Source organism: Nomascus leucogenys, chromosome 11 (genome assembly GCF_006542625.1).
Source record: "Nomascus leucogenys isolate Asia chromosome 11, Asia_NLE_v1, whole genome shotgun sequence".
Classification (NCBI taxonomy): domain Eukaryota; kingdom Metazoa; phylum Chordata; class Mammalia; order Primates; family Hylobatidae; genus Nomascus; species Nomascus leucogenys.
This window is the reverse complement of record NC_044391.1, coordinates 25,028,364-25,042,934: the sequence shown is the minus strand read 5'-3', so window position 1 is coordinate 25,042,934 and position 14,571 is coordinate 25,028,364. Positions and strand designations below refer to the sequence as shown.

At 34.3% G+C, this 14,571-nt stretch overlaps 1 protein-coding gene across 2 annotated transcripts in view; it reads right to left on the bottom strand.

Moving 5' to 3' along the window:
• CASD1 (CAS1 domain containing 1) overlaps positions 1-14,571 on the bottom strand; it is a 49,256-nt gene that overhangs the window by 20,127 nt on the left and 14,558 nt on the right. For both annotated transcript variants that reach the window (XM_030822096.1, XM_030822097.1), the window contains 6 exons: positions 11,652-11,696; positions 10,536-10,598; positions 5,553-5,597; positions 5,005-5,128; positions 3,260-3,474; positions 869-1,291 (listed from right to left, as the gene is read on the bottom strand). In XM_030822096.1, coding sequence (XP_030677956.1) covers positions 869-1,291; positions 3,260-3,474; positions 5,005-5,128; positions 5,553-5,597; positions 10,536-10,598; positions 11,652-11,696 — 915 coding nt within the window. The remainder of the gene's footprint in view (positions 1-868; positions 1,292-3,259; positions 3,475-5,004; positions 5,129-5,552; positions 5,598-10,535; positions 10,599-11,651; positions 11,697-14,571) is intronic.

Below are 14,571 nucleotides of genomic sequence, written 5' to 3'. Positions count from 1 at the left end.
CTATAAATCATGCTGCTATAAAGACACATGCACACGTATGTTTATTGCAGCGCTATTCACAATAGCAAAGAGTTGGAACCAACCCGAATGTCCAACAACGATAGACTGGATTAAGAAAATGTGGCACATATACACCATGGAATACTATGCAGCCATAAAAAATGATGAGTTCGTGTCCTTTGTAGGGACATGGATGAAACTGGAAAACATCATTCTCAGTAAACAAAACATTCTCAGCAAGGACAAAAAAACAAACACCGCATGTTCTCACTCATAGGTGGGAATTGAACAATGAGAACTCATGGACACAGGAAGGGGAACATCACACTCCAGGGACTGTTGTGGGGTGGGGGGAGCGGGGAGGGACAGCATTAGGAGATACACCTAATGCTAAATGACGAGTTAATGGGTGCAGGAAATCAACATGGCACATGGATACATATGTAACAAACCTGCACATTGTGCACATGTACCCTAAAACCCTAAAGTATAATAAAAAAAAAAAATTATATTATTTTACTTTATTAAAGGTAATAGTATCTCATGCTTGAAGACCATTATAAAATCAGAAGTACTTCAACTTTCTCCGTCAACAAGCAGGCAAAATAACATTAAGTCATGAAATCTTTTTCACGTGTCGTATTTCCCAACTTTTTCAACAATTTTCACGTGACTCTGACCTCTCTCCAAACTGTTCTGAAAAAGGAATAGTTAAGAGTCCACTAAGTGAAGTGTAACTACAATCTTCCTTCATCTTCATCTATATACCTGTTTGTGTATTTTGTCATGATAAATGGTATTAGTTCTTTAACACAGTTTGTAATGAGATAAGAAGGGTAACATGAGTTAAAAAGAAAATGACTCTTACCTCTTTAGTATTTTCATTATAAAATACTCCCAAAACCAAAATGTAGATAATTGGAATAAAGAAAGATGAATGTGTATAAAATTTGTTTTCCTTCATGAACAGATTTGCACGGTCACACATATAGAAATATGCCATAATCAGGCCAAGTTTGCAGAAAGACTGTAAAAGTATTTCTAATGAAGACACAGGGGTATTGGTAATATTTTTCTTTTCCTCTCCACTTTCCAAATCTGTACACGGCTTATTCTTCCGATGAGCATTACGATGAATTATGTAAAAAATTAAATATCCGATAATAGATAAAGTGAAAAAACAAGCAGCTAGCTTCTGTATGAGAGTAACAGGAGGCCGAGGCTGACAACAGGACCCATCTACAGGCTTCAAAATCTTATTGCAATACACGTTCATAAGAATCATTGCACTCTGTGAACAAATCAAGTTATTTGGTTATTATCTTGTCAGTGACGTATTTCACATTAAATTTTCTCTTGTGAATACTACTGAGTTTTTAGCACTGAAACCAGAATGCTTTCGTATCTTTTGCTACCATTTCCCAAATCATGCAAATAATGGTATTCATTCCATCTGTAACAGCTAGTTCAGGGTGTTTCAAACTTCTGGGGCTATGAACCAAAATACAAAATTCATTTTATAATGTGACCCAGGACATTTACAGGAAACAATACCTATCCCTACTACTTGGAATGCACTCTGAGATTGTTCTATTCTATTCCTTTTTTTTTTCCAACACCAATTTCATGGTTGTTAATGGGTTGTGACCTTTAGTTAAAAAATGCTGACAGACATCAAGGACCAAAGAATTTTAATTAGAAGACTTTCAAAACAGAAGATACCAGGCCACTTAAGATAAAGTCTGCTGTTTAAATGTGGAAAAAAAAAAAAGCATAAACTAACTGCCACTAAAAAATTATTAATTTTTAGCTAGCAATATTTGTAATATGCCTTTCATTTGGATTATAGTTTATAGGCCATTTAGGATTCTACAAGTTTTAAGATATCTAATGTTAAATAAAATTTAGAACCTTCAACATGGTTTGATTATAATAAAATTATTCTGGGAAAGTTGAGTCTGTCTAGTTGAAGCTTCAGTCAAACTCTAGTTTTATAAAAACTTCATAGTTTAGGCATCTGTGGAACTCTAGATGATCAGTTATATAAGCCTAAACATTCAACATAATCAAGATTCGAGGAAATCTCAGCCTTTTAGCCCTGAGACTGCAGGTGGTTTTATGCCTGGCACTCTTGCAGATACTAGCCTGCAAATTCCACTGCAAGGTTCTTAACCAGTTTTTAGGGGGTTCATCAAGCCCTTTTATGTATATGGAGAACCATATATATATGCAAACATACACATTATTCTGCAGGAGAAGAACAAAACCATTGCCTTGTATCAGATACTCAAAGGGCTTATGCAACTCTCACAAAGGTTAAGAGCCACTGCTTAATCAGAGAAAAACTTTAATTTGTTCCACTGTTTGTGAAAATTTATAGTTACGTAGTTCTCCTTCATACTTAACCTAAATCCCTTTCCATAGGTCAACTTGGATTTGTTCAGTATGTACTCTGTATCTTGAATAATGCTTAGGACAGAAGAGCTATAAGAATTCTTTTTTTCTTTTCTTGAGATGGAGTCTTGAACTCCTAACCTCAAGTGATCCACCCACTCCGGCCTCTGTCACCCAGGCTGGAGTGCAGTGGCGGGATCTTGGCTCACTGCAACCTCTGCCTCCTGGGTTCACGCAATTCTCCTGACTCAGCCTCCTGAGTAGCTGGGATTACAAGCGTGTGCCACCACACCCAGCTAATTTTTGTATTTTTAGTAGAGATGGGGTTTCCCCATGTTAGCCAGGCTAGTCTCGAACTCCTGACCTCAAGTGATCCACCCGCCTCGGCCTCCCAAAGTGTTGGGATTACAGGCATAAGCCACCGCACCTGGCCAGAAGAGCTATAGGGAAATAATAAAAAAATATTTTAAGCATTAAAAAGTGTATTCTTCACTGAAGCTTAATCTTGTAAGCTTAAGGTTTAAGGTAAGGGGAACATAGAAGGAGTAGTTTTTACTTGTGTGTGCTGAGAACATACATGCTTCTGAGGAGACAATGTATATTAACAGTGATTAGCACTCAATAAATGAAGTTTAATTTCCCCTCTTCCCTAACTTCTCTCTTAGAGTATACCAAAACTCTTATGTATATATTCAACTAGATGATAGAAAGCGAAATTATTTCTAGATGTATCTTTATACACAGTAACTACAAGTTACTAAGATTGCAATAAAATAAATTATTTATAACCATGTTATAATGACTTATGGCTTAAAGCAATTGATATTATAGTCTCCATCTACTGACATATGTAAAAATTTCTTACAGTTTCTCTGCTTGATTCAGGAAGATGTAAGCCATCCAAAGATTCCATGATGGTTTCTTGAGCAATTAATTTGGAAACACTGAACATCTTAACATTTGATTTAGAATTTCTGGTGCTACTATTCAAAACACTGACTGCAGCTTCATTGTAAGCATCTATCTTCTCATTAGTGATCATCTTCCTATTTTCACTTAATAGATCTTCATAAACAGGATCTGCACGTGAGACACATTTTTAAAAACACACTTTAAAAATCCCTATTGGTAAAAATTGTGATCATGCAAGTTAGCTGTTCCACATTTCGTGTCATTTTTAAAAGTAGAGATGATACCAGGTACCTAACAATTCATTTTTACACAAAGCTTCCCAAAGTTTGCAATAAATTTCCCCAAGTTTGAATATAAATAAAACTTATATTCAAGTTTTGAGTCAAGCAATATCCCTCTCAAATTTAAAGAACTTTTGTCCCATCTTTATGTACACAGATTTGGGGAAATATTTTTATGCTCCAGCATGTCTTAAGAGTTTAACATTTTTGGATGCTGAATTATAACAGATAACAAGAAATCTAAAATGAGTTATAGAAGATTGCTTAATTAAAAATAGCTGCCCATCTTTTTTTCTCTTGTCGCTGCTTAATTCTGTAAACTTTCTTCATATCATCAGGAGGTAATAATATATTGAGGCTCAAGGTCTGCCTATTCTCTTATCACTTACTATAAATAACTTAAATTTAATTTTTCCTCATTTTAGTATGAGAAAGGTTAACAATGAGTCTGTGAATAAAACAGAGATTATGGAACAGATCATCACTACCCTTTTTCTTATTCCTTTCATCTTGACATTCAACTTGGAAGTAATAAGAATTCCTGACAAAAAACATGAATTGCTAAAATATCCACGGCATTGCATATTGTGCTAGGCATTAAATAATGGACATTCGATAAATTCGTAAAATGAGTTACTCTAATGTCTACTAAGAATTTCATTACCAAGCATAAACTAGATGGTGTCAATTTAAACATATTCTGTCAATTCAAAAGTGTATTTTATTTAATTATTTTTATTATTTCAGAAACCCATTGCCTGCTAAAAAGTATATTTACTTCTAATGACTTTATTAATATTATGAAGCAGGGTGAAGTATGTTTACTTCTAATGACTTTAATGTTATGAAACACGGCCAAACCCTGTCTCTACCAAACATACAAAAAATTAGCTGGGTGTGGTGGTGCACACCTGTAGTCCCAGCTACTCGGGAGGCTGAGGCAGAAGGATCGCTTGAGCCTGGGAGGTGGAGGTTGCAGTGAGCCAAGATCGTGCCACTGCACTCCAACCTGGGAAAGAGAGCAAGACCCTGTCTCAAAAAAAAAAAAAAAAAATTATGAAACAGATAATATTTTTTCTATATATTTCCCAATCACAATAAATATGTTTTGTAAGAAAAAAAAATCAGAGATACCAAATGTCATTTGCCTTTAGGACTTATCTTTTTGTTATACATTCTATAGCCATTCTGCTGAGGTTCCTTGGAGGGTATTTTTTATTTTTCACCTATATTTATTAATTTGTTCCTTACATTTGAAAAAGGAGAGCAAATAACTCAAGTGTACTCTAATCTTGCAAATCTTGTTTCAAAATTAATTCTCATAAAGCAGTAATTCTGCTTCTTGAAACAGGAGATAATAAAAACCCATGCTTCAAAATATACACAAAGTGACGTTTTTTCATTACTCATTCCTTACCTTGTAAGACCCAATAAACATCACTAGTCTTTGCCAATTTTTCTAAAAGTGGTGCTATGGAGGTAATGTTCATTTTATATTGAGAAAGCGCTTCACTGCTACCATTGTGAATCTTGATGGACCACTAAAAGACGTACAAATCGTGCATTAATTTAGTATTTATCACAAACAAAGTATATAATTTACCTATTGTAACAAGTGTTATTATTTTAGACATTTCTCATTTTATTTAATATTAGAATAAAATTCGGTCAAATTATTTCATGAAATATATGAAGGCAATTAGAAAAAGCTGTTATAAAACTATACTTTCAATTATAACATTCAAGAAGAATACAATTTTAGATATAAAAAACACTGATATTTAACAGTACGTTTCCTAAGTTCATTCCAGTCTTTTTATTAAAAATTCATCAATCTAATCATAATAGAAGTAGGAATTAAAAATTTAGGTACAATCAAGAATTCTGAATACAAATTAACTTTTTCTTAGTATGTTCTTAAACATGAAACAAAATCATTAAGTAAGAATACAGATGATAACTTACTGTGGCAGCTCCTGCTACAATCACATGTGGCTTTGCAATGGAATCCTAAAGGAAGAAAAATCTTTATCATAGTATTATATTCAGTTCAGGGAATTAATACAAGTAACATCATTTAATTTTTTTCCTTAAAATGTAAGTTCTTCCTTCTTATTTCATTCTAAGTTTTTAGAATTCCTTATTATTATTGCTTATTATTGTTATAACAAGACAGATATCCAATGCCTAAAATCTTGTAACGCTACATATACATACAGGATGACAGAAATTTGGATGGTTAATTCTTTGGTGTTCTTAAAAAAAAAGCACCACTGAAATCTAACACGACCTAATATTCTGAACTCTGAGTAAAATGCTTAGAGTAAAGCTCTAGTGTATTATGTCAGTCAATTAAAAGGTAATCATGGAAGCCTACAGGGCACACAGTGTAAGTGTTAAATAAAATACAAGGTCAGTGGCAAAACAATCTTCTGGGAAAGTGAAATCCAATGCGTATTTAACAAAATAAACTGATAGTTATTAAAGACCACATGTGGAAAAAATATAAGTAGAGATCCCTAAAAATCCTCACCAAATGCAAATTAGAGTATTTCCCCCCCTTATATATGGTTTCAGTTTCCACTGTTTCAGTTACCCGTGGTCAACTGAGGTCCGAAAATATTAAATAGAAACTTCCAGAAACAAATAATTCCTGTTTTAAATTATGTGCCATTCTGAGTAACATGATAAAGTCTCATGCTATCCCGCGCTGTCCCTCCTGGGATGTGAAACCTCCCTTTGTCCAGGGTATCACGCTGTATATGCTACCTGCCCATTAGTCACTTACCCATCTCAGTTATCAGACCAACTGTCACAGCATCACAATCCTTGTGTTAAAGTAACCCCTATTTTACTCAATAATGACCCCAAAGCTCAAAAATAGTGATGCTGAGATACTGTTATAATTGTACTATTTTATTATTAGTTATTGCTGTTAATATCTTAATGTGCCTAATTTATATATTAAACTTTATCATACTTTTGTATGTATAGGAAAAAACATTGTACACATAGGGTTTGGTACCATCTATGGTTTCAGGCACATGCTGGGGTCTTGGAACATATTAACCATGGATAAATGGGGACTACTGTATACCATTTATAATATATAGCAATAGTATATTACAGTACAATTATATTTGCAGCTAACTATATGTTATATATAGTATAACAAGTATATAGTACTTAGTAACTTACTGAGCACTTTCTCTTAAATTATCTCATTGTAATATAGATTCCTGCCTGCCACCCTGTGGGGCAGGCAAGATGATATTATACATCTCTTATAAAACAAAAATACAGACTCAGAATGGCAAATAGGATATTGCTGAGGCCTGCCAGGTAAGTCGGAACTTAAGTCTTCTGACTTCTGAATCACACACTTATCACCACATCAAAGACCTGATATTGCAATCATATACACAAGAAACAATTAAGAACAAGCATGAAATTTAATAATAAAAAATTGACCAATGTAAAAAAATGACAGTTACTTTTTCACTATAAAGGTAATACATGCTTACTGTAAAATACTACAAATATAAAGAAAAATAACAAAATAAATCCATTTTCTTTTAGATATATTACCATTTCCAGTTGAGCATGCTTCATTTTACACTGTTAAAGAATTTTCAGTGAATACAAAATTTTAAATATTTTTTCCTCATCCCTAGGTGGCTTTCTCATTCCCAAAACTTACATTGGTTATCCCAAACCTTACATTCCATATACAGTCTCTCTTGCCCTCCTTCTCAGCATAAAGTTTAATTCTCAAACTTTGTAGAGAAAATAAAATTCATCCAGTAAGTGTGCTCTTGCCTTCCTTCCTTCATTCTTACAACTTCTCTATACTCCCCCAGCTATCTTCCTCTGACAATAGAGTAAAGAAAATATGTCCCTATTCTTCTCAATGGCTAACGCCTTCCTCTGTCTACATTTCCTCCCTTTTCACTTCTGGAGCTATGATCCATGAATTATGTCCTCCAACTTTCATAGTATCAATCTTGTCCTCCTCCTCCAATCTCTTTCCTTCCCTCAACCTAAAAGTGTTAAATCATCCTTATCCTCAAAAAGTTTTCCTTGAACCCTGTCTTACACCTGTAACCAAAAGACTGAAAGAGTATTCTGCCCTCACTGTGCCAATTTCTTTATCTCTCATTTATGCCTCAACTTCTGTTTTGAATTTGGGCTTCACTATCCATTAAAACTGTCCTGAGAGCCCATTAGTGAACTCTGGATTGCCAAATGCTGTAGCTTCATTCCACCTTAGCAAGTTTTGAAAGTGACAGTGGTGACTATCCATCTTTTAAAATCCTTACCTCCCCTGTATATGATTTTACAGTCCTTCCTCCCTTGGTTTTCTTCCTACTCCTTTTACTGCCACTTCTCAGAATCTCCTTGATAATTCCATTCCTCACAAGCCCTCTCCTCTTTAATCTCTAAATTCTCTGCCTTTTTAATTTCTTCCATTCAAATAACTTCAAATATTACCTCAATCCGTACCAAGACTACCCAAATCCATCCAATAGCTCAGACTTAATGACTTCCATTCACTTACGGAATTACATCTAATTATCTTTACAAGTTAGCCTAATTTCCTTCCACTCCTCCACTGTATCACATCATTCTCCTGCTTAAAACTTTCAACGGTTCTCCACTACCCTCAATTCAATTCAATGTACTTATTTTCAGAAAATGCACCCTGAAGTATTTAGAAGTAGTTAAAAAATAGATAAAATAAATCCACTCCCCCAGTATGGCTTAGGATATCATTCATAATGTAGTACCTGTTTCCTCATCTCTTGTCAACTCCCTGTAAAACGAAGCACATGAAAAGAACAACCAAAACCAATACAGATAAAGAAGCATTTTGTATGTCAGCTCCACTAAAACTGCTGGAGAGGCCCTGAATAGGCTATACTCCATCTTCAGCATCATTGCACACGCTGTTTCCTTTGCAGGAAATAAACCCACTTCTCGTTCCCCACACTCACCTTCAAGACCACTTTGCCTGAAAACTTAAGAAAAATTACACTTAGGGCCTATCCACTGTAATCCTGTTTGTTGTGCCCTTTACATTTCCTATTTTAGCACTTGTCACATTGCTTAAGTATCTACATGTGTTATTCATCTAGCTCTTTGAGGGGAGGAACTCTATAACATTAACGAGTATATCAACAGTGTCTAGCTTAGTGCCTAGAATATAGAAATATCTGTGGAATAACAATCTACTTAGAGTCCTCTCAATTCAACTTTGCTTTTATGCCTATAGGCTTCTATAAGGCTATTCTAGTTAATAAGTATATCTTCTTCCTAACTCATAGTTCTCAAATATTATTTCCTCTATAAAATAAAAACTACCAATACTCTCACCACCTCCTATCCTAAGTGTCTATCCATGGTGCTTTCATAATCCTTTGAGCTCAATTCTGTGTTAGCCTTTGCCTTCTTAGGTCGTTATTCATCAGTAAGTCACCATCTACTAGACTGCAAATTCCTTGAGGGCTGAGACTGGAGCTAATTCCCAGCCACATTCCTATAACTCAGCACAAAGCTGGCAATAGTACATTAACAACAAAAATGTGGGTCTCCAAATCCTCAGGATCTAGCAGCTTACTACAGAAACAGTAAAAAGTAAATACATACATCCATATATACTACTGAGTGAATGAAAACCATCAACTAATCAATCTCAGGTGACCATGTGGTTATCTACCTAAATAAATTAAATATTTATTTTTCTCAACAACCATAATGAGTTTTACAACAGAATCTAAGGCTCCAAAAACTAGCTTTAACAAATGTATGAGAATTGAAATTTTGGATATGTAATATATCTCCAGTTTAGTAAATAGCCTATAAAGGTTTTCTGTGATCTTGCAGGATTTACAAATTGTAGTGTATTAATGTTTAATTGTGAACTTCTACTACTTTAATAAATATATTTTCAGTCCAGCACAAATATGAAACATATGCTTAAATAATTTCAAATATACATGGAACATTATTCTACACTTCTGGACATTTAAAAACATATCAACAAAACCAAAACACACTGTAGACCTCAATTTACCAGAAATTTGAATTCTAGAAGTTGTCTACATGTTTGTTTTTTGAAAACATTTGCTCAAAGAAACAAGGTTAGAAATGGTAGCTAGGTTCCCACACGATCCTACAAAAGCCTATTTATTGTATGATGTGGTTGCAATACTAAATATTTATTGTGAAGAAAAAAAAATCCCAAACCAAAAAACTGTTGCAGGGAAATTAATTAAACAAAACAAGGTCAATAAAATTAAATATTGTTTTATCCATCTCAAATACAAATGTCTCTGGGAAAGAATACAGGTTTAATTAAAGGCCTGACAAAAGGCTGTATGGAAACTACTACAGAGATTGTAAAATGGACTTGTGAGAACTTAGGAGTTTTCTGAGGTTAATAGCATGCTTACCTTTACATCGAATTTATCACCAAACATGATGAGCTAAAACATGTTAGTCTTGCCTGCTGGGTCACCAATATAATAATGAAAGGAAAAAAAGGCTATAAAAACAAATAAAAGTTTCCTGAAGTATCTGGACACGAGTTTGAAGGAGAAAACAGAAAAATGCACAAGAGAATATACACTGTGCTGGGAAGATTACCTGGGTTTGAATCAGCTGAACTACAGCAGTAACAGAAGACTTTAAATATGGAAAGTCTGGTATAAACATAATCTGCTTTATGGTTAGAATGGTAATAATGGGGCAGAGATATTGGATCAACACGTTCTCTTCTCAATAAAGTGCTAGAATCAGTCCAGCACACTTTAGTTGCTATCAAGAAGGCAGGTATAAAATATAGGAGAGTGGGACAAGTGAGTAAAGGGAAGAAAAATATGCTTGTGGACTTTTAACATTTGGCTGCTTAAAAAAAAAAAAAAATGCCTATGTTTTTTAAATACAGACCTCAGTCCACACTTTGATACACTGTTTCATAGAACCATTAACTTCAGGCTGCCACAGAAAATCCTAAAAGAGAAATATTAGAAGTAAAGAAAAAGTCGAAGAAACTCTTAATTCCACCATTCAAAATAAACATTAACATTCTCTTACAGAGTACTTAAAAGTAAAACAAAAGTCGAAGAAACTCTTAATTCCACCATTCAAAATAAACATTAACATTCTCTTACAGAGTACTTAAAAGTAAAACGCTACCTTGTCCAAGACATCTTCAATTCCTATCTTAATTTGGCAAGTCTTACAATAGTTCTCCTTGAATCCATTTTTGTCTTCCTCTAACTTACTGTCCACATTTTAGCCAGAGCAATCTTTTAAAAACTTAAATCTGATCTTGCCACGCCCCTGCTTAAGTATTCAGAGACTTTCTACTGCCCTCAGAATAAAATCTAAAATCCTATAAGTTGCTAAGAAAGTGCAGGATCTCCACCTGTCCCTTCTGCCTTTTCTCCTGCCACTTGTACCCTTGCTCTCCCTTTTGGTCCTCAGTCAGCTCTTGGAATGCTCTATGTTCTCCTTTTTCTCTAGGACTTTACACATACTATTCCTTCTGTCTATAATGCTCACAAACTCTTCCACTGAGCCTGCCTAACTTACTTATTTTTGGAGCCTCAGTTAAAATATCACTTCTGCAGGGAGGAAAATGACTTTCAGTTCCTTGCTCTGTACATTCCCATTGCCCCTCTTTTTCTTTTCTGCCATCCTAGTCCCACTTGTATTTGCATGCAGAGGACTATAAAGACCTGCAATCTTCATTAGGTCAAGGCCATTTTTGTCTTGATCCTCACTGAATTCTCACTGATTGGGAATTCAGAAAATTCACATATATTCTTTTATGGACATTAACCCAGAACACATACTGGTTTCAAATTCATGTGCAAGATTATTTTTTCCAAATAAAATTTTGAGACCATTACATAAAACAACTCACACAAACTTTTATTCCACTATCCTAATATTCTTATCTACTCTCAAGAATACATTGAAATATACTTAGTATGTTCAATTAACCAATGAATATAGTTTCAACATTGTAACATCTAGCTTACTATTACATGAACTTACCACTTTAACTGATGCAGTCTTGTCTTCAAAAGGAATGTTTTCATGCTGCCATAAAAGGAGACAGAGAAACATTAATGTATAGATTACATTTATATAAAAAATGCCCCATTTAGCTGCTTTGTTGATTTATTTTTATGCATATTTTTGCTGATTTATTTTTACACACCAAATCTCAATTATCTATACATTCAACCCGAAGGGGAAAAAACTGACATAGAACATAACAAAGTAAGTGACACTAGTTAAATTGTCTACATGTGATTTTCAACATCTAAGATATAGTTCAAAGATAAAATTTCAACAGCAAACATACATAAACATGTCTATATAAATTACCTTTTGCCAAGATTGCCAGGATTCCAATTTAGTTCCAGTATTACTATTTTTTGTTTGATTTGATTTTGTTTGTTATTCTGAGACAGAGTCTCACTCTGTTGCCTGGGCTGTAGTACAGAGGCGCAATCTCGGTTTATTGCAACCTCCGCCTCCTGGGCTTAAGCAATCCTCCCACCTCAGCCTCCCAAGTAGCTAGGACCACAGGTGCACGCCACCATGCCTGGCTAATTTTTAAAAAAAATTTTTTGTAGCAACTGGGTTTTGCCACATTGCCCAGCTGGTCTTAAACTCCTGGGCTCAAGTGATCCACTCACCTCAGCCTCCCAAAGTGCTGGGATTACAAGGCATGTGCCACCGTGCCCAGCACTTGTATTATTATTTATCTCAGAAACGGACTGCTTCCCTTCATTTCCTGAGGCCCTTCCAGTTAGGCAGAGCCACACGGCTAGTTTTGGCTAATGCGATGTGGATATATGTGACATACGCCACTTCCAGGCTGAATTTCCCAAGGCAATTCTCTAGTCTCTAACTTAACTGATGCACAGACTCAGGAAGCTGAATATTCCAAGATACTCTAGAAGATAGTAAAAATTCCAGTAGTAGGAACTGCTGAATGACTGTGTGGAGCAAAGCCTGTTGCCAGCCCACCTAGGACATGCAACGCTAAGCAAGAACTTCTGTTTTGTTAAGACGTTAGAGCGGTTTGTTGCTGTAGCAACATCTAGTCCATTCTCACCAGTGTACTAGTATAGGCCCTGACTGACAGGAATGGATGAACATGACTCTAGGTTATTATAGGTTTCACTTTGAAAACAGTATATAAATAGTCCATATTTGTAGAAAAAATTGAAATGTGAACACTACTTCTTGTAACCAAATGTTCTACATAAAGAATGGCATTCCTTTCAAAAATAGAAATCGTAGGTGGGAAAGGGGTAAAGGTGGTCAGTAAGAAGCTAATGCTGTTGCTAAAATCAAAGTTGAAATGTTTTCATTAATTCAAACAGACCAATAGTATTTATACTGAAATCTCCATGAAACAAAATTTGTTCTATCAACAGGTTAACTTTTTAGATGCTTGTTGATGCTTCTAAAACATCACTTTCCAAAAGGAGTCTTGAGACTATTAATTCAATGAAACTTTAAGGTAAGTTTCTTTGGTGAAATAAATCTGGGATATACTGGGTCAAACAAAATCACACAGGTGTTTTCCTCCTTCTACCCCATCCTCAACCTTTTAAAAATTTGTCCTCAGAAAAATAATGTCATGAACTTTCTTTGTCTTACTTTGCATACAGTAGTTAATGCAACTTGATCTCTTTCTTCTTTTTCCTTTTTTAATATAATGTTTGATATATACAAAAAAGTCATATATGAAAATCACAAAGCACAGTAGAACTAAATAAACACTCATGAATCCATGATACAGATCAGAGCATTGCCAACACACTGAACCACATATGTGGTCTTTTCCCTATCTTAACTCCCTGCTTCACCCAAAGTAAACCACTCTCCTGAATTGTGTGTTTATACTTTGTTTTAAAAACTTTCTTTAGTTTTTGTCACATAAATATGCATCTTTAAATGATACATTATTTAATGTTGTTGGCTTTCTCTCCAACTTTTAATTTTAAAAATTTTCAATCTTATAGCAAAGCTGACAGAATTAAATGAACATCCAAAACCTTTTACCAACTGTTAACACTTCCCATACCAGCTTTATCTTTCTCCCTCTCTACACATACATATTCTATAGTTTTTCTCTTTTGCTGAACTATGTGAAAGTTCATTAAAGAAGTCATAACATTTCACCCTTAAATACTTAAGCATGTATCTCTTTAAGCACATACCCATAAGAACGTTCTCTTACATAAGGAATTTGACAACGATAAAATATTATCTCATTTAATACACAGTCCATATTCAGTTTTTTCCAATTTCTCAAGAATATCGTTTATATAGCTCTATTTTAATCTACAATCCAATTAAAATCGTGTTACAATTAGTTGTCACATCTCTTAATCTCATATAACCTAGAACATTCCCTAGCCTTTAAAAACTTGTAGATATCAGTTTATTTTATCAATACTATTTTTATTAACATCAAGTATCACATTTACTATTTTTGTAGAGTACAGGTCAACCGATACATTACTATCTAGATTATAAACAGCACTAATGGTTATCTTCTTGGATATGTCTCTTAACAAAAGAGTAAGAATTTCCCTAATTGTTCCATAGATCCATAGGCCATAAAAATGTTCACCATCAAATGATAATGCAAATTATTTTCTGGAGTATTTGTAACAATTTACACTCTCACTAGCAGTTTCTAAGACATCTACTGGTACACAGCCTAATACATCTGGTCTGTTTTCATATTTCTTGCCATTGTCAGATTTAATTTCTGCCATTATAGTAGGTATAAAAAAATCTCACTTCCACTTCAGTAAAATGCCTGGCCATGCTCCCTGACCCCCACCTTTTGTCTACTGGGTTATCTTTTTCATTAATTTGCAGTTTCTGATATTTCTTGAATATATGTTGTAAATTATCTTTTCTCAATTTGTGGCTTATCTTTTTT